General features: G+C 38.0%; 1 protein-coding gene across 1 annotated transcript in view; it reads left to right on the top strand.

The window, feature by feature from the left end:
• Positions 1-456: 456 nt before the first annotated feature.
• The window catches only part of LOC115804605 (mucin-2), a 44,832-nt gene continuing 20,850 nt past the window's right edge, over positions 457-24,438 (top strand). Inside the window, exons 1-25 of the mRNA XM_030765116.1 lie at positions 457-561; positions 1,252-1,380; positions 12,248-12,359; positions 16,619-16,880; positions 17,166-17,280; positions 17,756-17,846; positions 18,092-18,198; positions 18,319-18,532; positions 18,759-18,884; positions 19,267-19,384; positions 19,649-19,787; positions 20,199-20,309; positions 20,565-20,634; positions 20,844-20,984; positions 21,268-21,432; positions 21,683-21,777; positions 21,883-22,009; positions 22,139-22,394; positions 22,597-22,637; positions 22,892-23,004; positions 23,177-23,328; positions 23,424-23,562; positions 23,656-23,766; positions 23,844-24,023; positions 24,128-24,367. Coding sequence (XP_030620976.1) covers positions 457-561; positions 1,252-1,380; positions 12,248-12,359; positions 16,619-16,880; positions 17,166-17,280; positions 17,756-17,846; positions 18,092-18,198; positions 18,319-18,532; positions 18,759-18,884; positions 19,267-19,384; positions 19,649-19,787; positions 20,199-20,309; positions 20,565-20,634; positions 20,844-20,984; positions 21,268-21,432; positions 21,683-21,777; positions 21,883-22,009; positions 22,139-22,394; positions 22,597-22,637; positions 22,892-23,004; positions 23,177-23,328; positions 23,424-23,562; positions 23,656-23,766; positions 23,844-24,023; positions 24,128-24,367 — 3,459 coding nt within the window. The remainder of the gene's footprint in view (positions 562-1,251; positions 1,381-12,247; positions 12,360-16,618; positions 16,881-17,165; positions 17,281-17,755; positions 17,847-18,091; positions 18,199-18,318; positions 18,533-18,758; positions 18,885-19,266; positions 19,385-19,648; positions 19,788-20,198; positions 20,310-20,564; positions 20,635-20,843; positions 20,985-21,267; positions 21,433-21,682; positions 21,778-21,882; positions 22,010-22,138; positions 22,395-22,596; positions 22,638-22,891; positions 23,005-23,176; positions 23,329-23,423; positions 23,563-23,655; positions 23,767-23,843; positions 24,024-24,127; positions 24,368-24,438) is intronic.

Raw genomic sequence — 24,438 nt, 5'->3', positions numbered from 1 at the left:
GACAATAACATTGTTAATAACATCCGATTTACATTCCCCTTAAGTAGTTTATAACTCACAGGATCCTAACTGAATTTTTCACAAGCACAAAAATCACAGTCTTGTTGTAATTCTCAAAGTATTCAGGTAGGATTTCTCTATGTTACCTTAGAGAAATTCAATAAAAGAGGACTTCATGAAAAGAAAAACCTTTTCTTAATATGTATATTTTAAGTTTTCTGTGTTAGGGTATGTTATTGGATTTTACTTTGGTACCTACAGTCTCCAGCTTTTATCTCTGAGAAACAAGCTGTGCAGGGGTGTTTTCTGTATGCCTTCACAGATTTCATCCTGTGTTTCAATGACAGATTCTAGTAATTTGGCTCCCTGTGTAGACAAGCTGATTGTTAACTCTGAAAAAGATTTGTCAGTCATAAAGGGATTGATGTCTAATTTCAGCCAGGAGAAAGTGTACCCATGAAGCAGTGCGAGAATTGCCAGTGCAGTGACAAGCTAGATGACCAAAGTAAACTACACATCATTGAGTGCGGTCCCAATGAGTGTGATACATTCTGTCAGCTGGTAAGAACACAGAAATCCTGTAACTGGTTTCTACTTTTAAAAATTCCTGCATTAACTTAATAATTGAATTGATGTTTACTGTTTTGTCCACATCATTTTCCTGTCACAACTGTTCACTGAGAGACACAATGAAATGAATAACTGTTATCTAACTAGATATATTTTACAGTACCACATTTCAGATTGTGAGTGTAAACAACACCAAACTGACTAAATCATGAATTGTATATGAGTCTTTAGAGTCAGCTAAGAGCAGTTTTAATCATTTTTAGTTAGTGTTGACAAGGTCATGTTGAAAGCAATTACAAAAGACCTGATTCTGCATTCTAGGGCTATGAATACCAAGATGTTCCTGGATATTGTTGTGGAAAATGTGTGCAGACCAGCTGTGTGGTTGTGTATGACGGGAATCAAACATTGACCATTCCAGTAAGAACACAATTTCTGCTTAGTGGAAAATGACAAATTGTGATCAAGTTTTGTATGCTCCACATTGTTGGGAATGTTAGGGCTGCATTAATCTACAGTATTTACAGTAAAAAAAATCTGTTGATGTAATGTCATAAAACAAATAATTCTTCATGACAAACAAACCAAGTATATACATACTGTCAATCTCTCTCACCTTGCTCTCCTTTTGTGTGCTCTTTCTTCCTCTTCTTTTCTGTCTGGTCCTCTTGTTCTTCTCAGCCTGGTGGCACTTGGTATCCACCTAGAGACCAATGTTTGCAGTTCGAGTGTGTGAAGATAGGAATGACTTTCATCACAATTGAGGCCAAGATTGTTTGTCCAGAGTTCAATCCTGAAGATTGTATTCCTGTGAGTTTTTTTTTTTCTTCCAGCAATTGGGTCTGGAGACGAAAATTGTAAATCATTTGACAGATAAATACAGATAGCCTTGCATTAACTAATAAAAACATTTTAACTGAACCTACAGTCTTAAGGCTGGCATAACATTGTTACAAAATAGTAACAATACCTTGCTGTACTAACAGCTATTCTGCTAAAATGTTATAATGTTTAAAAATTTGCTTTGTGCTTCTAATGAAAATGATTAGAGCATGGCAAGAAAATTGTTAGTTTGAACAATATGTTTGACTATAATGTTACATCAAATATTTCTTTATCTCATAAAGTAATGTGCACCTTTATAAAATGACATGTTAACAGCTGGAGACACAGTTATGCATTTTGTGTGACGGTTTAGATTTTAAAGTGGTATTTGTGATATGTCTTACAAGACTAACCTACATATACCCAATGCTGCTAAATACCAATGCTGGTATGCTGCTAAAATGACATTTCCTACTCCTTTTCTGTATCTACAGGGAACTGAAGTTACTGCTCCCGATGGTTGCTGTCATGCTTGTAAGTGGTCATGTTTTGTGACTTGAATGTATCTGATAGTACATGATACCGTGATGTAGTTTAAATGAATGATTTGGATGATCAAAAGCTATTGTTCACCTTGACAGTGGTGTCCTGTTTTATAGACTGTTTTAATATTGAAACTAGCACTTTGGTTATTGTCTGCGTGTTTGTGTGTGTGAGTGTGAAGATCACATGTAGGGAGTTGTAATCAGCACTGAAGCAAGGTCTTCATAACTTTCTCCTGAACAAACATCTTTTTCTTTGTAAGGTACCACATTGCCCAAGACATGCAATCTAACCAAATCTTCAGTCTACCTGGAAAGCAATGGCTGCACAAGTATAATGCCAGTGGAGATTACATCCTGTGGTGGGGCCTGTGGTACCAGCTCCATGTGAGTAAAAGAACCCCAAAACCTGACACAATTGCCTGAAGCAAAACGTGTTGTCTTGATATACATAAATAGAAGTGAACCAGTGATGGAAGGCAAAGAGCTCAGTGGTAGTGCCTGAGCTGGATGAAATGAGCAAACTATCTGATGAATGAAATAAGTAAATGAAAGCAAACTACAGTAAAATATGTCAGCTGAAAATGTCATAATATGAATTATGAATTCTGAAATTCAGTGCCCTCTATCTGTGCTCATGTTATCAGGTACTCCATGCAAACTCAATCAGTGCAGCACTCATGTTCCTGTTGTCGTGAGACAGCCACCACCACAAAAGAAGCTGAACTAATCTGTCCTGATGGGTCAAAGGTCAAGCACAACTACATCTACATTGACAAGTGTGGCTGCCAAGAGACAGAGTGCACACGGTGATTGAGAGCTGAATACTGCTCTTAGTCTCCTCACATCCGTCTTATATTTATGTCTTTGTTTACTGTTTAGTTAGTTACAACATTCAGCAAATGTTATGAATAGAAGTACTGTCCTGTTCCTTTTTTATTGCTCTATATTGTTTCTTTTCAACTGTGCAAAATTAAATAAATGTTAGCATTATGCATCCTGATCTGAATCCCATCTTTATTTCTATGTGGGGGTTAAGAACATATTAGGTGCAAGAACAGGAAGGACTTGAGAAGCTTGTTTGCACATCAAAACTTTGGTTGTCTCTCCCTGAGGGAAATGACTTAGTAAGATTGGAGATGGTAGTCTTTATAATAAATGTTCAAACTTGCTATCTGTAAAGTTAAAACAAAGTGGTCATGAAAATGGTAGCTGGAAATGCTTTGAAAATGAATATGGAATATCTTGATTGAATATGGAGTATTGCGGTCTATTGCACAATGAAGATTACATTAAAATACATGAAATAATACATCCAAAGAACTATATTCAGGAGCACTGGGTAAAGTATAATTTATAATACTGTCTGAATGGACCTGAGGTACTTTCCCACTGGTCCATGGTGACTGTAACACCACCTGCTGGGACTTAAATTACGCAATAAAATTCCTAGAAAGTGATGGACAAATGGTTGAAACACCAGGCTGCTACCACTGACTAAAGAGGTCGTAACACAACGGATTCAAATATTTACCCCAGTGAAGTAATTATTTTTAATCTTTGTATTACAAACGAATGGATCTGAATTTAGTTAAACCGCTGCAGTATCTCGACCATCAGCCTTCTGCAGCTCTGTAGCCAGGAAGCTCGAGTTCGAAAACCTAAGTTCAAAAGCACAAGGTCGACAGCATGAGTTCGAACTTGGACAGCCCGAGTTTGAAAACCCAAGTTTGAGTTTGATGGTTCATGCAGTAGACGAGTCTACCCAAAGACACCCGAGGACTTCACTCATGTCCTGGGTCCTTGTGTCGATTCAGTGGATATGATACACCATTCCAGTATCCCATAAGTAGAGGTGGGCACAACCCCATTACTTGAGTCAAAGTATAGATACTCCTGGTCAAATACTACTCCAATACAAGTAAAAGTTGTTTGGTTAAATTTTTACTTGAGTTAAAGTACTGGAGTATTTGCTTTTAAAAATACATTAGTATTCAAAAGTACATTTTCTTGCCACAATGCATTTACAGAGCCTAATGACTGAAACAACCTACTGAATGCACTTGCTTGTAGAACCTGTAGAATAAAAAGCTTGTGAAATATGCTACAAAGGCTATAGAAACTCAGCTGAATCGAATGTTTCCTCTATAAAGGGCAGCGTATAGCTTCAGTTAAATAGGCCCTAGGTTAACTCAGATTGGCCTTAAAAGGATAAACACGTCATCATGTTGTAGGCTAGGTTAATTTTACTTCGACTACATAGCATTGCAAGAAACGTGAAACAGCTGGATGACCCTCGTCACCGCTTGATTACTCCCCACCCGTCTTATCCACTGCTTTCACGTGACCTTACTAATAGTACTGTGTTTAAATCATATATTTCTGAAAGACTTTTGTCAGTAACGTTAACTCGGCATTTTCTCTAGCTAACTATTAGTATGCTTCAGCAGTGGATTCACACAGGACCCGGTGTTATGTCCCAAATGGTTTCCAAGCCAACTGGTTTCCGTACATGTTCAAACGTTGTGTAAACAGTAGCAGTCGTGGTCTGCCTCTGTCACCAGATTCATCACACATTCACAAACATATTAATCTTGATTTTCAAGTCGCATCTCATATCTACTGCGGCAAATATGACTGTAACTGAGCAGTGAGCACTACATCACAGCCACCTATGAAAACACAGTGCGCGAATGCGTATGGGAAGCAGTTAGCTTGAAAACCAGTTGATTTCAAAAATCTCAGGCATGGACTTAAGATATGCCAATGGGTGCTCTTCTGTAGTAGTGGTCATCAGCAAAACTGCCAAATTCAACTGTTAAAAAAATGCAGCACACACTTAACTGACAGCATTGGAGTAGTTTGCTGTGAATGATTTTTCTCCTGTGACGAACACAATATGGCCTATCGCATTTTAGAAAAGAAAATCCGTCCACTGACTTCAAAGTTATGCTTCAAAGTAATGAGTAACGAGAACCTTCCTAGAAATGTAGTGGAGTGAAAAGTACAATATTTGTCTTTCAAATGTAGTGGAGTAAAAGTCATAAGTTTCCAAAAAAAAATAACACTCAAGTAAAGTACAGATATTTGAAAAATGTACTTAAGCACGGTACTCAAGTAAATGTACGTCGTTACTGTCCATCCCTGCCCAGAAGGCCTAGCTAGCACATAAAAGTCTTTTAGCTCTTTTCCACCAGGACGGTGCGTGCCAGCGCGGAGCCAGTGCTGCCTTGGTGCCTTTTGAGAACCGGCCCGCATTTCCACAGGTTTGGGAACCGAACGCTACATAGCGAACGTTTGGGTAATTTCCGTGGGGAAAAAATAATGTCAGACAGAACGCAACGCTGCTTGCTTTTTATAAATTTACTTTTACGCTAGGCTTCCACACAGCGAAACACCTCACGAATTTTGCCCTATAACTTTTCGCTCTGGGGGCAAAATTCATGAAAATAGTAAGTCTGTCACCTAGCTCAAAAGTTAAAACGAGTGTTTAAATGGAGGTCTGCAGTGGTTTATTTGCACCAGCCAGAGCTGAGAGAGAGAGAGTGTCTTTTTCTACCACTCTGGGTCCGACGACGTTCATGTAACATGTAAACAACAGCCCGTGTTGATGTAGACACAAATTGTTGCTCATACATCTTTTAATCATATACATATTTTCATGCTACAAATATCCTTTAGCCTACCGCTACTTGGTCAGACGTTTTTTGTTACTCCCGCCTCTCTAGAGAACGTCACGTACCAAACACATTAAACGCTGAACTGATTGGTTCTCGCGTGGTTTTTATTTGCATAGCCTCTGACGTCAGCGGTTCCAACTTTTGGGACCAGCAATTCTGTGGTGCTGCGCCGGTGCCAGCTTTTTGGCACCAGCACCAGTATTTTGTCAGTGGAAAAGCGTGGCCCGGTGCTCGATTAGGCACCGGCACCGGCACCGTGGCAGTGGAAAAGTGTCTCTTTTCCACTACGACGGTGCTGGTGCCGGTGCCCGTGCCCGTGCCCGTGCCGGTGCGGAGCCAGTGCTGCCTTGGTGCCTTTTGAGAACCGGCCCGCATTTCCACTGGTTTGGGAACCGAACGCTACATAGCGAAAGTTTGGGTAATTTCCGTGGGGAAAAATAATGTCGGACAGAACGCATTGCTTGCTCTTTATAAATTTACTTTTACGCTAGGCTTCCACAAAGCGAAACACCTCACGAATTTTGTCCCAGAACTTTTCGCTCTAGGGGCAAAATTCATGAAAATAGTAAGTCTGTCACCTAGCTCAAAAGTTAAAACGAGTGTTTAAATGAAGGTCTGCATGAAGTGGTTTAATTGCACCAGCCAGAGCCGAGAGAGAGAGAGTGTCTTTTTCTACCACTCTGGGTCCGACTACGTTCATGTAACATGTAAACAACAGCCCGTATTGATGTAGACACAAATTGTTACTCATGCATCTTTTAATCATATACATATTTTCATGCTACAAATATCCTTTAGCCTACCGCTACTTGGTCAGACGTTTTTTGTTACTCCCGCCTCTCTAAAGAACGTCACGTATCAAACGCTGAACTGATTGGTTCTCGCGTGGTTTTTATTTGCATAGCCTCTGACGTCAGCGGTTCCAACTTTTGGGACCAGCATTTCTGTGGTGCCGTGCCGGTGCCAGTTTTCGGCTCCGGCACCAGTATTTTGTCAGTGGAAAAGCGCGGGTGCCGGTGCTCGATCGGGCACCGGCACCGGCACCGCGGCAGTGGAAAAGGGGTAAAGGGGTATCTGACAGTTCGGAAACAAGGAAGTAAGAGGCTGAAAGATACGCGGGCTTGCTTTTGTGTGACAAAATAGAAACTTTTGTACGTGGCTGGTAAATGTGACATATTGGTTTGTTACCTGATTAAAGATTTGATATTAGAAATGTTTTTTTCAACAACTAAACGATAGCACTGTTTGTTCGAAACAAACAAATAAAAAGAGATTTAAAGACATGCACATGATTGTATGATGTTAAACTGACTGTTTTAGGCTATGCACATTTATCGATACATTGATTTATTTTACCATTTTGAAATGTATGAAATCTTAAAAAACAAAACAACAACAACAAAAAAAAACGGTGGTAGTGCTGGATCTTGCACAACCACCAAATGTAATGAGAACAGAGTGGTTTTCCATTTTTAAAGGCACTTTTGTTTGCCCGATTAAAAATAGGAAATTATGAGCCTTAAAGACACACAGGCTGTTGCATGATGAAATCGAAATGTATGTATGCTTAACTGATGCAGTCAATTGGTTTATTTATCTCATAAAAATCCAGGCTGTGGTATGACGAAAAGTCAAACATTAACGTTAAATAGGGTCTATTTAAATAACAGACCCAATCCATTTTCAGTCACTAATTCAAAACGGTAACAAGTTCTTGCAAAACAATTAAATCAGACCAAAATGAGTTTATTACTTGAAGTCAAACAACAATACAAAATAAAATAGCTTGAATAAAATAATGGACATAAAATTGAATACAGTATATCAATACGAATTTAGCATGGACTAAATGTAGAAACAAAAATAAGCACAATGATATTTTAAATACACATTTACAACTTGAATAAATATATGAGAGTATGTAAATTTACATGAATTTAAATATATAGGGAACATTAGCAAAGAAGAAATAAATAGCTTTACTGAAATTATGTTTGAGTAATTAAAAAAATGTTTGAGTAATTACTTTATAAACATTAGATTTGTACATGGCCTTTTGCATTCAGCGTAAAGCTTCAACGAGTGCTGTTAGCTGAAGAAATGAGTGTGGAAACGTACCGGAAGTGCAAAAGTATAGAAACTCGAAACCCCCCTGATATCCTGTTAAAATACGTTGCAGATACTTACCTGCAGCACCACTCCACGCCACACGTGGAGGTGTGACCTTAAGTTAAAGGCACCACTTACCTGTTATATCCATGAATAGTTCAAACCTGAAAAAGAGACAGTTGACATGTTATGAGATTGCTTCGATATTTGATAGTTAAGTTACTGATTAAATTGTTAATTTCCATCCCGGACGGACTCATTGAAATAAAGTCATCACAAACCCAGAAAAATACCGGTTCAATTTCCCGAACTGTTCGAAAGAATCTGTTCACTAAAGTGAATCAAATTACCCGCATCTAGTCACTACTGGTGCCCAGTGTCGCAAGATGGGAAATGTTAAAGTATGCTACCCAAGGAATAAAATGATCGTATTTTGAGGAAAATTATTGTATGCGAGTCATAACCAAGACGATAAATATGCATAAACGTGTAATTTCAGAAAACACGTAGGCCTATTTATTGAGACGAATGACTTTTAAACACCACCTACAAGTCTAGCCACAGTTTAAAAACAAACTTCGCCTCTCTCCGGTCCTCAACCTGTTCAGCACTCATTTCCTTTACGTTTTTCACATGGGTGCAGCAGTAAGCTAGTGCTGAAGGGAAGCTATAATCATGGAAGGTTTTGTGTCTCTAGCTAGTACAAAAAAGAGCGAAGTTTCCATAACTTTGGTTTACATATCCCCTGGGGGTCCCGCCCCTCTCCTGCTGAGCTGTCAACCACCAGCACGCTCGGAATGTATAAGACGAGGGCGTGTCGATGATTGGCAGCGTGCCAGCAATTGATGGCAGTTCCCCCAATTAAAGCTTTTGTCCCTGTGTCCCGACTCACGGGACCCATCAGGTCACTACAGTACTATGGAATATCTGTCTGTCTATCTATCTATCTATCTATCTATCTATCTATCTATCTATCTATCTATCTATCTTTACATTTAATGTGAGCTGTTTAGAGTGTCTACTTGTCATATTTGGTACTTTAAACCACGTTAAGCGTTTTTCACGTTAAGCGTTTTAGACTGTCCCCAGAATTGGGCCTCGGATTTGGGCACAAACAGCGTTGTCAGATGTGCGATAATTTGCCCTCTGTACCATGTACAATCAATACTGCCGAAAGTCCCATGTACGATAATTTGATCATTTTGTGACACTTAGCCTAGACTGATTACAACCACTAATACTATCTCATTTTAATTAATTTCCAGACACGATCGTGATAGTAAAATTTGGATCCCCGTGTTTACGCATCTCTTCTGGAGTGACGTCTTTCCAGCCAGTCAGGCTTGTTGTGATGATGAGCGTGACTCTTAATCAAATCCTCTATACAAGTCAGAAATTCTAGGTATTTTGTACTGAGTGCAGTATAGTAAGGGCCAGTACTATACTTACCCAGTGCAATGCAGTTATCATTATAATATTAAAAATCAAATGGGCGACGAGCGGCGTTGTCCCGCTCCTAGTCGCTCATTAGAAGAGAGCTGCACGAACTATATCCAAAAGCTTGAGAATGTAGTCAGAGGAGAAATATTTTAGATATTGATTAAGCGTTTTCTCTGCGCATAGGTAAAAACGTCTCACGAGAACCCTACCAAATATTTTCGTAGGCTCGGCTGCAGCTTGTTAAGCAGATGTGAGCAAAGAAAACGCTTAATGAATATTTAAAACATTTCCCGTCTGACTACATTCTCAAGCTTTTGGATAGTGCTGAAGGAAAACTATAATGTCGGAAGACTGTCTAGTTATCATTTTAGGAATGTTTTCACTCGTTGAGCGGATATGGACAAAGTAAACGCTTAATCAATATTTAAAATATTTCTCTTCGGACTATTCTCATGCTTTTGGATATAATTAGAACTATAACGATGAATGTGAGCGGTTTTTATTTATTTATTTATTTTTTACCTGTCAATTTGCGTCGCACCTGGATGAATCGACGGATATCAGCGTGGAGGCAGGTGACTGCCTTTATGCGCTAAGGGACTGACATAAATGAGGTGAGGACAATTTATGGCGACTGACAACTTTCTCAAGGACGACGATCTCGAGTCATGTAGCCTGTGTAAGCATGGAGCGGTAGCGATGACGGAGAGAGTATATGGACTGTTTAGGCTTGTAAAGAAGGTAAACCCAGACATAAGGTGGAAGCACTGAGTCATTCATCCAAGAGGCCCTGGTCAGTAAGAGAATGAGCCCCGAGTTAAGTGTTGTTTTTGACGATGCAGTTAAACTGAGAAAGCAAGGCTAACTTTACTGTCGTGAAAGGCCTGTCCGTCTCAGGTTCTTTCAAAGTCCTTGCCAAGACGGTAGGGGTGTAACGATTCACCGATACGAATCGGGAACCGGTTGTAACGTTAAAGATGCGACGACGTCGATACGCGGACCAGCTGGATCGGTCTGAATGTACCATGAACCGGTCATGGCCTGATTCTAAAGTTACGAATTGGTCGAGTGAAGCTTTGCTGCTAATCCTACTTATTTAGCTGCTGCGGAAGACTCACTGAACTAACATTACAAGCATGTTACTTTCAAAATAATAATGACCGCCTCTCATTTGCTAATGAACGTGCACAGCCTCTCGTGTTGACCTTTTACCTTTCACGACAGTAAAATTAGCCTTGCTTATAAGGTAAAAATAAGACAACCCATCCGACACCGCTAACACGGTTTACAGTGCACCCTCAAATCTAGAATCTAAAGTTCGTAAAACATTTGATTTCATAAGCGGGAAAGAAAATTGGACAAAAGTCTGGCCATTTGTACGGTCTGTAGGTTCCACCATGGTGGAGCCTGTGCGGGCGATGAGGGAGATGCTAACAGCACAAACAAGAACAGGCATTACAAATACATATTAAACACTTTGTCGAACCACTCTTAGCCACAACTCGGCGAGGTGTAAGGTAACCACGGCATCTATAGCTCGTTTTTTGCGAAGGACTTAAAATGTTTGTTCATACAGCGAGTCTTTTTTGCCTACGTCTGTTGGAAAAGTAATAAACACAACGACATGTAATTCTGAAATGATTGTCCTCCATTTTCCCCCGTGCCATAAAGTAAGAAAATACTTGGGATTCCCTGGTAGTTCATGAGATATATCTATTTGAAGGTAAGGAATGCCACTTTTATAGAATTTGCTTATTTTAATTTATGACGGAAAATGTATGTCTACATCAAACAAATGTTAAGAACTGTATCAGATCACATCGCACCGAATCCTCCCGTATTAAAATGTAGTATCCCTGAATCGTATCCTAACCCAAGTATCTAGATACCTATCGGATCGTCTTATTAGGGAGAGATCCACAACCCTACAAGACGGTGGATGAAGGCATGACTCACCACTGCTTCATACGTACTATTTCGTGGCAAAACTATTGAAAGACTGTTTGAACTTCGTGCTGAGGTATGCGCAGTTTTGAAGGAGCACTTGCAGCTTTTCGCCACAATGGTTGCATGTTTGGCATGTCTTGCTGATGTACATCAGCAAGATATGCCAAACATGCAACCATTGTGGCGAAAAGCTGCAAGTATTCAACAAACTGGATGAACTGAGCTGCAATGAGTACAACACAGCCATCATTTTTATGCGGACGTATTGCACTGTGCTGATAATCATCAGATGTCTGCTGACTTAAGTTAGACCGTATGAAGCATGGGGTAAACTTGAGGAAAGTTTATATACCAGCTAGAACCGTTAATCACTCATGGTACAAAATGTGATATAGTAAGCAGTACACTAAAAGAACACAATTATTAAACTAAGACATATATTTGCAGTGATACATATAAAGTAAACTGAAAGATATTTAACAGAAACAACATAAGGAAATATTAACCATCTCTAATAATGTACTAAATGTAAGAATGTCTGTGTAATTTTTAACATATTTGATAGAATGAGAATTGTGTACTGTGTTACATGACTGTGTTGTGGATCTCTGCAATTGTATAGGAAATATTGATGAAGCGTTGTTGACAAATTTAAAATAAATCTGTTAAGTTGTTAATACTGTTGTTATAATTCAGAGCACATATCCATGGTTAATTATTTCCACGAGAACTAAGAGACTTACAAGACATTTGTGGTTCTTAAAATTCACTTCAATTTGTGAAATCTTTGAAGTAGTGGGGCTTGATTTTGACTCAGCAGAAACAAGCATGCATACATAGTATCACACACAATAAACTAAATAAATGAAAATTAATAAGAATTTTTAAAAGAAATTGAGGCAATCTAACAAGTGAAAGTGCATGAAATGCTACTAATGACATGATGTGGGAAATGAGGTTTCTGATGTGAAATAAGTGCCTAAACACAACAGTTTTTATTATCTAGTGCGTTTGTTTTATCTGCCGAGGAGCTTGATTAAATTACACATACAAATATTCTGAAGGAAAGGGATGTTATACATATATTTACACTCTTCCCTTTAATAGATCATGATTTTTAATGTTTGTGGCCAGAAGAAGCTGAAGGGGTCTACTCCATCTCTGGAATCAAGACACAGGATGGACAGTGAGGGAGCACCAGGCAGTGAGGTCCTTGCAGGTCCCATGCATCTTGAGATCACAGAACGTTTGTCCTCATCACGTCAAAGAACATTTCATTTCAGTCGTTTCAGAGATTGCCGAAGGATCAGACAACTTCATGTGGAGAAAAATCACGTAGTGGTGTAGTAAGTGCAGAAGTTAATCTGAAATGTGCATGTCACCTCAGAACTCCCGTAAGATATAGAACTACCTTTCTGTGGTTGAATATTTATACCATGCAGGTTAAAGGGGGAGTGTTTGGAAAGGCCACAGAATCTCTGCTGATACTGATGGCTAGGTGCCAGAAGGTGAGTTGTAAGTGAGAAGTGCCACCCTTTTCATGTGCTAGAATTTATGTAAGCTAGAACAGCAAGTTGCTTTAATTCATGCTACAGTATTCAGTCAGAGATTTTTCAATATCATGAAAGTCACAGAGTCACACTGTTTCCAGACGTAACCTTGTTTGTGTATGTATACATCAAAAGCCCAGGAATGCACATAATACACTGAAAAGGGACTTTATTATAACTTTTCTTTTCAAAGCCTTTGCAGTTTATTTGAGTTCAGTTACTTAATTTGGGTTTTCTCTGTAGTCTCAGATCTTGACTGATGGGAGAGCAAATACGGAACTTGTTGAAAAGTTTGCCACCTAAGGATTACTTGATAAGCTTACGTCCATGACTATAGTAAGTGTGGTAGTTTTTACTCAATAGACTTCATGTTCCATATTGAGCTTTACATATTAATAGATATGTGATAATGCCCCATTTGTGTGCCATTCCTTTGTACATAAATATTCAAATAATTATGGCACTGAATTACCAAACTAACCTTTACATAGAAAGCTTTCCTGAAGTCTACTTACCTTCAGCACATAATACGTCATAGCATCATATAAATCACCACCTTGTGTGTCTTGAGTTACAGTATTATGAGAATAATTCATTTTGCATCCTGTACTCAATTTGTTCCACAAGAGCTTTTGAGCTCCACATATTTACCAAGAGATTAGCAGATAATAGGCCCTCACATAAGCAGGCCCACCTAGAATAAAGTATGACGGGAGATGGCCAAATCCCCAAGCCGGAGCTTCTGACATCAACAGTGAATTTTCACAGTCAAGGCACAAAACCTCTTGCCATGATGTTATAATGAGTGTGGGGAGTGAAACATCAACTACTTACAAAGGACTGGCTGAGTCTTAAATCAAAATTGGACATTGCCTAAGAAACACTAGATAGTAGCATTGCAAACACTTCTAATTTATAGGAAAGCAGTTATGTCCTCTAAGGAATGTTTTCCCTCACATTCCCATTTAATTATTAATAGTGAAAAACACATCGAAAACATTCAATCTGTTGTCTACCCTACCACCTAAAAGAGAGGGCAACTGAATTTGTCAATCATGTTTTTTAAGTATTTTATATATCTTGCTAAATAGAGTGAATACCCTGCTTTATAACATCAAACTGATAGCATCATTTTTTTCCCATTGACAATTTTGCAATTACAGTTAAGTGAAACAACAAAAAAATCAGAGCATGATCTGAACATACCCTTTTTCTTCAGCTAAGTGACTCAGTACTCTTCTAAAGTAGCCAGAGTATGATGAACAAAGTCTGAAAAATAGGATTCTTTTTAATCATGGTCAGATGAAACAGGCCGTTTTGGATTTAACCATTAACAGAGATGGCAAAAGTAAAAATAGAAGTATTTTTGCTATAAAAAATTACTCTAGATAGAATTAAAATATCCCTCCTGAAAAATATTTAAGTAAGATTAAAATAGTCACTCACGTACACTTTACAAAAAACGGTTGTCAATTTAACTCTATGTAGAGTACTTTTAGCAAGAGTACTTCTACTTTTACTTTTGCCATCTCTGCCTATAAGTGTCTTTATTAGAAAAATAAAGGTAGAGCCTTTGATGATATGACATGAATGGAATATCTAAAGCTAATACAGGTCTATCAAAGCATTGTTAGTTTAGTTTTTGTGAATATATCATCAAAGGAAATTGTATTACAGTTGATGAAATTGTAAATACATACTTGAAATCAAACCTATTCATTTTTATCTCTTTGTTTTAATGTGTGATGCACATGAGTCCAGCTACTACATTTTGAGGGACTACATGCTTCAAAGAGAGCATGACTTGCCCAGTTTTACACCCGACACTACAAGAGACTGACTCACAGCACATTACAGAACAGTGCACAGTGCATTGGCAGAAACAAAACGATGCTGCTCTCCAAAATGATGCTGCGAACTTCTATCTTAGAGTGCCCAGTCACAGACAACAAGTGTAACATTGAAGAGAGCTTGAGGTTCAATTCTAGGATTAAATCTGTCAATTTAAGGAAAGCACTTCTGAACTATAAAGTTGTAAGGCTAAACTGTGAGTGACACTTCGAAGCCCAGAGCTAAGACACTATAGAAAAGGATATACAGAGATCACAACACTCCTAATGCTGGATAGACAATAGACCCCTTTTTAGTCATTGTGATTGCAGCAGATTTTAACCTGCTTATACTGGATCTAATTCAAAACCCAAGTATCAGTGTACACTGTTTCGTTTAGAGAGAAAAATTAGACAGCTGTTGTCTCTTGTGTGGTCACCAAGCTAAAACTTTTCATTTTAGTACTGCTGCACTAACAGAGGTCTTTATTAAAATGTTTGAACTTTGTGTGACATAGATATCTTACTGCTCATATCCTTGGGGAAAAACACTGATTAGGAGTTATTATCCTCAATCTTAGGCACATATGTTAGGGATTCATGCAGTCCGCTCATTTCTGTCTATCAGGATGCATATCCTGGAACTGTTTTTGACTCACCCTTCTGGTACAGAGTAAAATATGAGGAAATATGGAGCAGCACCTTATTCAGAGGAACAGTGAAACTATTTAAGTTAGCTTATGTGTGTTCAAGATGTTGAGTCATTGGCATAGATTTATGTATTATGTAGCTAGTACTTATAATCAAATACCTGGATGGGCACTGATATTTATACATAATTTGAACAACCACAAGAGTCTTACCCCAAGCATTGTTGTCTAGTTAGAGTATATTCATAGCTGAAGTACTGAAAAGGTGCACCAATATTGAGTAAATGGTTATTAATTATAATACACAAACACACACACACACACACACACACACACACAGAGTATCTTACACTTCACACTTTGTACCTCCACTTTTGATTATACTATGAAAGATTAATACTTTAATATATCAAGAAGATCACAATTAGGAAATCTTGCATAACATACATAGGAAAGAAAAAAACACAGGAGAGAAAAAGTGAGTAAATACAACAGTCAAACAAATTTGACTGTTTAAGTTATACTTACGTTACGCTTACACTTAGTTCAGAGTGCTCACAAAATTCAGTACCATAAAAATTATGTATCATATAGTTAAAAATGTTATGGTTGCCACTTACGGGTTTTTAAAAATGTGTCTAAATGACTGTTACCAAAGCTATCACTTTATTGTTAGTTTATAGTCATTATAAAGTCCCTCACCATTTGCTTTTTAATCAGACACCCCTCTTTGAACATTTCAATACTTTAAAGCAGTAGATCACAATTATATTAATTATTTTACTTCATCAGACATGAAAAGATGATTCTGTTCTGTTTATGTTGAAATTGTACTATGTTACAAAAGTTCCCAGGAATGATACTGTGATCTAGAATAATACAAGAAGAAATTCATCAAGTGGAAATGTGGCTCCGCCTTCATGAACCGCCTACTGCCCCATGTCCCACCCTTGAGGAAAGTGGTTGATATAAAATTCTGAGAGGACATATGTGACTGTCTCATACAACCTGTGGAGCACTTGTCTCTCCACACGCAGCCAACATGGGAACAGTAAAGGGAATAACAGCTGGAATCCTGATATGGATGACACTTTCTATTGAACTGGCTGCACCACAAACCAGTGAGTTTTGCTGTTTGATATGGTTCTTACTGATATGGTATTACAGTGGTATAATACACTGTTGTTCCGTGTCATGCCTTATGTAATAGATTTTCAATAGCATGTTGTTTGTTAAGAGTGAAATTTAACTTAATTCTAGACATAACTCCGAAGAGCTTTAAAAAAAGGTGTTTAATCATGCCACGTAATTCTTCTGCCATGTTCATTTCAGCAAACCCAGCAACTGTCAGTATCATCCCACAAATGACAACAGTGCAACTGATCTCAGGTAGGAATTTATGAACGTGAACCCCAAGCCCTAAACCGTATAAAAGTAACATTTCAAACAATATGATTGCATATTTTTTGTTGTTAGGTATACGTTCGGCACATAATGATAAGGTCTGCAGCACATGGGGTAACTACCACTTCAAGACCTTTGATGGGGACGCCTTTCAGCTGCCGTCTACCTGCAACCACATCCTGGCCTCACAGTGTGGGAGCAGTTATGAGGATTTCAATATCCAGATGAGGCGTGAGGTGGTCAATGAGCAGCCTACCATCAGTAAGATCACAATGAAGCTGGAGGGGACAGTGGTGGAGATCACAAAGTCCTCCATCATAGTCAACGAAGAAATGTATGTATGTTTTTTGGGCCACAAATTCAGTAATGCACTGAGTCATTAAAGATACCAAAGAACAGACAGATAATTAATGTGTTACCTAGGCTCTTATATGACTCTTGAATGTTCAGGACAATATAGATCCTGAATAATTTATTTGCACAAGCAGTTTATGAAGAGAAAATATTACATTATGTTAACATGTTATGTTAATGTGTCTTACAAAAAACATGTCTTCAGAAAGAGTCTGTCTCACACACAGAAAGAGGACCTTTCTTAATGAAATGTTTCTCTTTTCAGCGTGACACCACCATTTAGTAGATCAGGAATTTATATTGAGAAGACGTTCTCCTATATTACCCTCCATGCTAAACTGGGACTGACTGCTATGTGGAATAAAGACGATGCTCTTATGGTAAAATACTTTTATTTGTTTTATCACTTAGTGTAATGTATACAGATGAAACACTTTTTAAAAACACAAAAGACCATCAACACACACGTGTCATCGCTTGCATACAATAAAAAGAATTTCATATAATATATAAAAACTTTTATTCATAATCATTTTTGTTTTGGGAAAAAAGGAAACTTTGTTTTTCATAAAATGACATTTGGAACTATTTGGAAACTATTTGTTTTCTCATAAAAGAATATTGAACACAGAAACAGATGAGCAACCCTATGCAAGATAAGGTTTTAAATTGAATAACACATCGCCACTATTTGACAGAGGAGTTTGCTTACTGGAATATACTGTTACTAATGAAATCTGACATATTTGTCTGATTAGACTGATCACCTAAATATTTCATTTTTACAAATAGTTTCTGTTTCTATTTATTTTATTATGTAATAGTCCTATTATGGATCTGCCACTTGACTCACAGGTTGAACTGAGCGACAAATTTAGAAACCAAACATGTGGGCTGTGTGGTGACTTCAATGGAGTTAAGACCTACAATGAATTCATCAAAAATGGTAAATGTATTAACTGTGCTCTGAGAATTTTCCCTGTTTTATGCAGAAATCTTCATCAAATCTCTGAAAAAGGAGAGGAGCACATTTTACATACACGGCGGTTCAATTTTTTTAATGTGCTGTTAGGCAAAAATTAAAATATACCCATGTGCCAGAAAGATATACCTTGGTTGAAATATGTTGAGAAAAATATACATTGGAAGCACACTGTAGACAAGCAATGTGTGACACTCTTTGTTTTGCAGGGATAGAACTCTCACCATATTTCTATGGAAACCTCTGGAAAATGGATGGCCCTTTAGAAAACTGTGAAGAACAAATTCTGGTGGCTGAGGAGAATTGTGGGGACAAGGTACTAACTTTTCACAAAAAACATTCCTTGCAAAATTACTTTTCCTGTGTTGTGCATCACCTATCTATGAGAATGAATTCCAGGGACTAAGATTTGATTTTGTCTCCTCTCCTTCCACAGAAATTTTGCCAGGATCTCTTCTCACTCCCTGTTTTCAGTGGTTGTTGGGATGTGGTGTCCGTTGATTCATTTGTAAAGACATGTATGGAGGACTTGTGTCACTGTAATACCACCTCTGACTCTTTCTGCCTGTGCAATACTCTCTCAGAGTACTCCCGTCAGTGTGTACATGCAGGGGGCAAACCTCAGCAGTGGAGGTCGGAAAATTTCTGTAGTAAGTGTATTCAGATTATCTGAAGTTTGCAACTGTATCATTATTCACAGTGTCTTAATTACTTATTAAACTATATTTTTTATATTCATTGCTATATTCATTTCTGTCTTATGAACTTTTCCTGTGATCCATGCAAATATAACATCTTGGAAGAGGTTGTACAAATTACAGAAAAGAAAAAAATCTCCCTATGACTATTTAAGCCTTTGATTCTTATTTGTGTCAGACTATTTGTGCCCTGACGGCATGGTACACCAGGAATGTGGAACCCCCTGTGTGGACACCTGCTCAAACGCTGACAGTGGAAGTGTGTGTGTGGACCATTGTATTGATGGATGCTTCTGTCCCCTAGGTAATGTTTACTAACACTTACTACACTTTATTATGTTAATTGCACTTTAGGCAAATGAATGCTGCACTTGATGCAAGACCACCGCTGCATTAAGAAACTTTTTTAATCATCTATTCTGTATGTGTTGCATCCTTTGTGTTCAGTGATATTTAGACAAATAGATTTGTCTCAAAGAAAGGGGCAAATCTACAAAGACAGTTCAAAGTTTTGCCCACATTAAAGGTCATAGTTTATTGATTCTGAATGATGACTTTTGGATTAAGCTCTTTTGTGAATACAACCCTCATAATTAACACAGAACTCTATCAGTCATTATACATACAATTTTGAAATGCAGCAAACTGAGGTGAAATAATTACATTTTACTGTTTTATATTCATAGGTACTGTTTGGGATGATGTAAACAAAACAGGTTGTATACCACAAAGTGAATGCTCCTGTATTCATGGAGGAAAAATTTACAGCCCTGGAGAAAGTTACAGCCGTCACTGCAAAGAATGGTAAACACTTCATAAAGTATCACCAGTACAGAGAAATCCAACGTAGTGCCCGGCAGATCCATGAGTCATCTGAATCCTTCAGAATATTTGTTAAAAATTTGACTGAAAACTTTTTTTGACTGGAGCTCAGGCATTCATAATAGCTTTTGTTGTGAACTTATTCACATCAATTTGAGAAACACAAACATGTTGAAACCATAGAAATAAGTCTAAGGCTATTTGGCGTATTGGCAAAGTTTTAAATCACTTGTACTTTTCATTTAGCACCTGTACTGGGGGTCAGTGGGATTGCCAGGATAAGGACTGCCCAGGAATGTGTTCTGTGGAAGGGGGGTCCCACATTACAACTTATGATGGAAAGGCATATACATTTCTTGGAGACTGCACTTATGCCCTCTCAAAAGTGAGTATTACACTATTGCTGTCAGCTGTCAACAGCTCGAACTTTCAGAATTATGCTGGTAGCTAGAGACGCTTTTCATATTGTCACTTTGTGTTTGTAAATGTATTTGTATAGCATGTTGTGGCAGTGACCTATTCAGTTTATCAATTCAGTTTATTAATTTAGATTATTTAGCTTTATTAATTTAGCAAATGTCCTTCATCAGGCTTAGCCTGGTTATTAAACAACTCACACAGGGTATAAACAGTCAGAACTGAAATGGCAAAAAATACTTATTGCACATTTATACTGGATTTAAGTAAGATAGTCATAATTGATTTATTCTGTCATGCAATGTGAACTGTAGGCTATTTTGTAGATTATTTTATGAGTAATATAATGTTTTAACCTACATTACCATTTCTTTCATAGCATTGTGCAGGGACTGATTTCACAGTTCTGGGAGACCTAATGAGATGTGGGCTGACTGATACTGAGACCTGTCTGAAGGCAGTTACAGTGGCTCTATCAGGAGAATCTACTGTATGTCACTGTTTCCTGTTGTTTTGTGTGTAGAGTGCAGATAAAAAGTCCATATAGTTAGTTAAATCATTGTGCATGGGCAACATAGAATTTTCCCGAAAAAGGTGCTGACCTTCATTTGACAGCATATCATACTGACATGCTATTTTTCAATTCTTCATCTTAATTTACTTCTTTTTAAGGGTTATTGTACTGGGTCATCTGATTATCTTAGAACAGTCCATTTAATTCTACACTTTCACTTGAACAACACAGGTGATCAGAGTGGACTCAAGTGGAAATGTTGACATCAACAGAATATATTCCCAGCTGCCACTTTTTACTGGTAACTTGTTCTGTTTATCTTAAAAATAGACAGCTATGCCAAATATTTTTCTCAGTTATTCAGATGATAATGGACATAGCAGTTTCTACAGATTACTTTACCAAGACGAATGCAATAACGTGGATCAATGAAGTATTATAATTTAGGCTTTAAAATTATTTAAACTCATCTTCTGTTCAATCATTTATTTGTTTATTAATGTATTTCAGCGGAAGTGAGCATTTTCAAGCCCTCTTCTTTCTTCATTGTCATCCAAACCCGTAAGACTGGGCTTCGTCTGGAAATACAGCTTGTACCTATCATGCAGGTTTTCATCACAACCGCCAACCAATTCCAAGGACAAACCTGTGGTATGCAAATATACTAATTATTATGCTTAACATGACCCACTGTTTATCTCATTGAGTGAGAGATTATTAGATAACAACATCATAATTACATTGCAGTGTATATGATGTAATCATTTGTCTCAATAAGTGGATGTATAAATGTACAATGTGTTTTAACATTTTGTCAAGGATGCAATATGACAACCATGCAAGCAAAATTTTTGTACCTCAGTTATGTTTAATCAGTTTAGGCCTCTTGTCAGCTTTTATGTCTTTTATTTCCCGCTTTTCAATCATTTCACAGGTCTTTGTGGGAATTTCAACAATATTCAGTCAGATGATTTTACAACCATTGGGGGACTCAGAGAAGGCACAGCTGTGGACTTTGCCAACACTTGGAAGACTCGAGCAAATTGTCCTGATGTTAAGAGAAATTTTGAGAACCCCTGCAGTATGAGTATTGAAAACGGTATGAATTTGTGTTTGTTTTGTTGTGGGATTTCTGGGATTAAGTCCTTAACTTCAATTTTGAAAGCACATCCTTCAAATACTTCTACAAATAAATGAATTCTCATGAAAGTGTCTCTCATTGACTTTTCCCTGCTGCCCTCAGATATTCCTAATCACAGTTGGATAACATCTCAAGTAACAAATGTGGAAGTCTTATCATTTTATAATGACCAGGTAGTGCAAATAATTTTTTTTTTCCTTTCTCATAGAGAGGTATGCCCAGCACTGGTGTTCTATGCTCTCAGATCCTACAGGAGTATTTTCCTCCTGCCATCCTGAAATTAGCCCTGATATCTACAAAGCAGTAAGTGGAACCAGAATTTATACCAGATGGATAACCTTTTTTGTGTCTTGCCAACAAACTGCCAATTTCTATTCATTGCATAACTCTGAATTGTTTTATCCACAGAACTGTATATATGATACCTGTAATTGTGAGAGAAGTGAGGAATGCATGTGCGCTGCCCTCTCGTCCTATGTACATGCTTGTGCTGCTAAGGGGATCATCCTCAATGGTTGGAGAGATGTTGCCTGCAGTGAGTGTATTTTCTTTTAAGTGGAGATGTTACATTTCTCTTATATGTATGTATATATATCACCCTGAGTATGTATTGCCACTCTGAGTGATCTACAAAATCATACTGACAATCTCCAACTTTCCACAGAGAATTACACCCTGAATTGCCCCTTGACGCAGGTATATTCTTACAACATGACTAGCTGTGGCCGTACCTGCCGATCTCTCAGCCAGCCAGACTACACCTGCGCTATTGACTTTGTGCCTGTAGATGGTTGTGGATGTGCTGAAGGGACATATATGAATGAGAATGGCCAGTGTGTGGCACCATCTAGGTGCCCCTGTTACGATGGTACCATTGTGGTTCCAGCGGGTGATGTTCTCAGCAAGGATGGAGCTACATGGTAGGGACTGCTAACACACACTGTTAAAACACATTACCTGTCGGTATTTTACAGTGCTCACAGAACATTAACACTGAATAACAGCCTACATACAGGATTAAAGAAATCTGGTTTTAATTTTTATAGGATACTGGAATTTAAAACTATAAGCAATGATAAAATGAGAAGCACTATAACATTGTTTCAACCGATCAATTTTCAGCACTTGTATGCAAGGTGCACTGAACTGCATTGGTACACCAAAAGTTCAAGGTAGGTCAAAGCCTTTGATATATTCTGATTGTTTATAAAGTTTATTAAGGTTTTCTCACCAAAGTTGACTCAGCCTGATTGCTAAAGCAGTTGGAAATTTACTGCTGGCAAAGACAAGAATGTTGACAGATTTTGCCCTATGAAAGGGTGTAATTCAGTCACAAAAGCTTGATTTAACAAACAATAAAAGATTTAGTATACACCAAATTTATTGTTACATTTTTGCAGTGTCTCTGACTCTTAATTTCTTATCCCAGACTGCTCTGCACCTATGGTTTTCTTCAATTGCTCCAGTGCTGCTCCAGGATCCAAGGGGTCCGAATGTCTGAAGAGCTGCCACACACTAGACATGGCTTGTGTGAGTTGTCTCATTTCACAGAAACAATACAGTGTATAAACCAAAGACAACTTCATCTCATTACCTGAGTAATACATTAAACAAGTCACTCTAAGATGTTCTACCATTACTGATGAAGAATTTTCCTAGTCAGTTATAAATCACAGTACATCGATCTTTTTCTCTATTTTAGATCAGCACAGAGTGTGTGTCAGGTTGTGTATGTCCTGCTGGACTAGTGTCTGATGGGAATGGTGGCTGCATTGAAGTGGACCTTTGTCCTTGTTTTCACAATGGAGTCAGCTACAAGCCTGGCGAGAGCATAAAAGTGGACTGTAACACCTGGTATGCACAGCTTATTTGAACAGTGATCTGTGGCATTTCCTTTCTCTATCATGATTTTTGACAAAGGTAAAAATTAAAATATCTTTTTAATAAAGCACCTGCAAGGACAGAAAATGGCAATGCACCACTAACCAGTGTCATGGAACCTGTGGCATTTATGGAGATGGGCATTATATCACCTTTGATGAAAAAAGATTTGTCTTCAGTGGCAGCTGTGAATACACTCTTGTTCAGGTATCAGTTTAATTGTAATTGGCCTTGTGTAACATGACATTTACTGTAAAAAGAGTAATTAATGTCCTATTTACCTAACTCTGCTCTATGCAGGACTTCTGCGGCAATAGCAACACAAACGGAACCTTCAGAATCATCACTGAGAACATCCCTTGTGGAACCACTGGTGTCACTTGCTCTAAGGCAATCAAGATCTTCCTAGGGGTAAGGAGTTAACCTGTTGAGAAATCATTTGAGAAGGCTAACATACAAACGGCTAATTAAATGTCATGCATTTTCAGAGCAATGAACTTATACTCACGGATGCAAGTTATCAAGTTGTTAAGAGGGGTACAACAGGAAAAATACCATACCATATCAGGACTGTAGGAAAATACTTGGTGATTGAGGTGAATAATGGTCTAATCATCACATGGGATAAGAGGACAAGCATGTTCATCAAGCTCAGTCCAATGTATAACGTAAGTAAATCTGGGTGCTCCAAGAATCTTTGACATCCTGTATCTGGTTCTCTTGAATCAACAGTGGACAGCAGTTTTAACAGAAGCGTCCCTCTTTCTTATAGGGACGTGTTTGCGGTTTGTGTGGGAACTATGATGGAAATGCAAATAATGACTTCACCACCCGAAGCCAAGAGGTTGTAGTTGATGCCCTGAGTTTTGGAAACAGTTGGAAAGTTTCTCCCAGCTGTCCAGAGGCAGTTCAGATACAGGATCCTTGCACTCATAATCCATACAGGGAGTCATGGGCTCAGAGACAATGCAGTATCATCAAGAGCAAAGTCTTTTCTTCATGTCACTCTAAGGTAGAGTAAACTGCACAGTTAATTTGGAATTTGGGAAATAGGTATGTTAGCCCTACAAAATAACCACAGTA

This window comes from Chanos chanos, chromosome 2, assembly GCF_902362185.1.
Source record: "Chanos chanos chromosome 2, fChaCha1.1, whole genome shotgun sequence".
In the NCBI taxonomy this organism is placed as follows: domain Eukaryota; kingdom Metazoa; phylum Chordata; class Actinopteri; order Gonorynchiformes; family Chanidae; genus Chanos; species Chanos chanos.
This window is presented reverse-complemented; position numbering and strand designations above follow the sequence as displayed.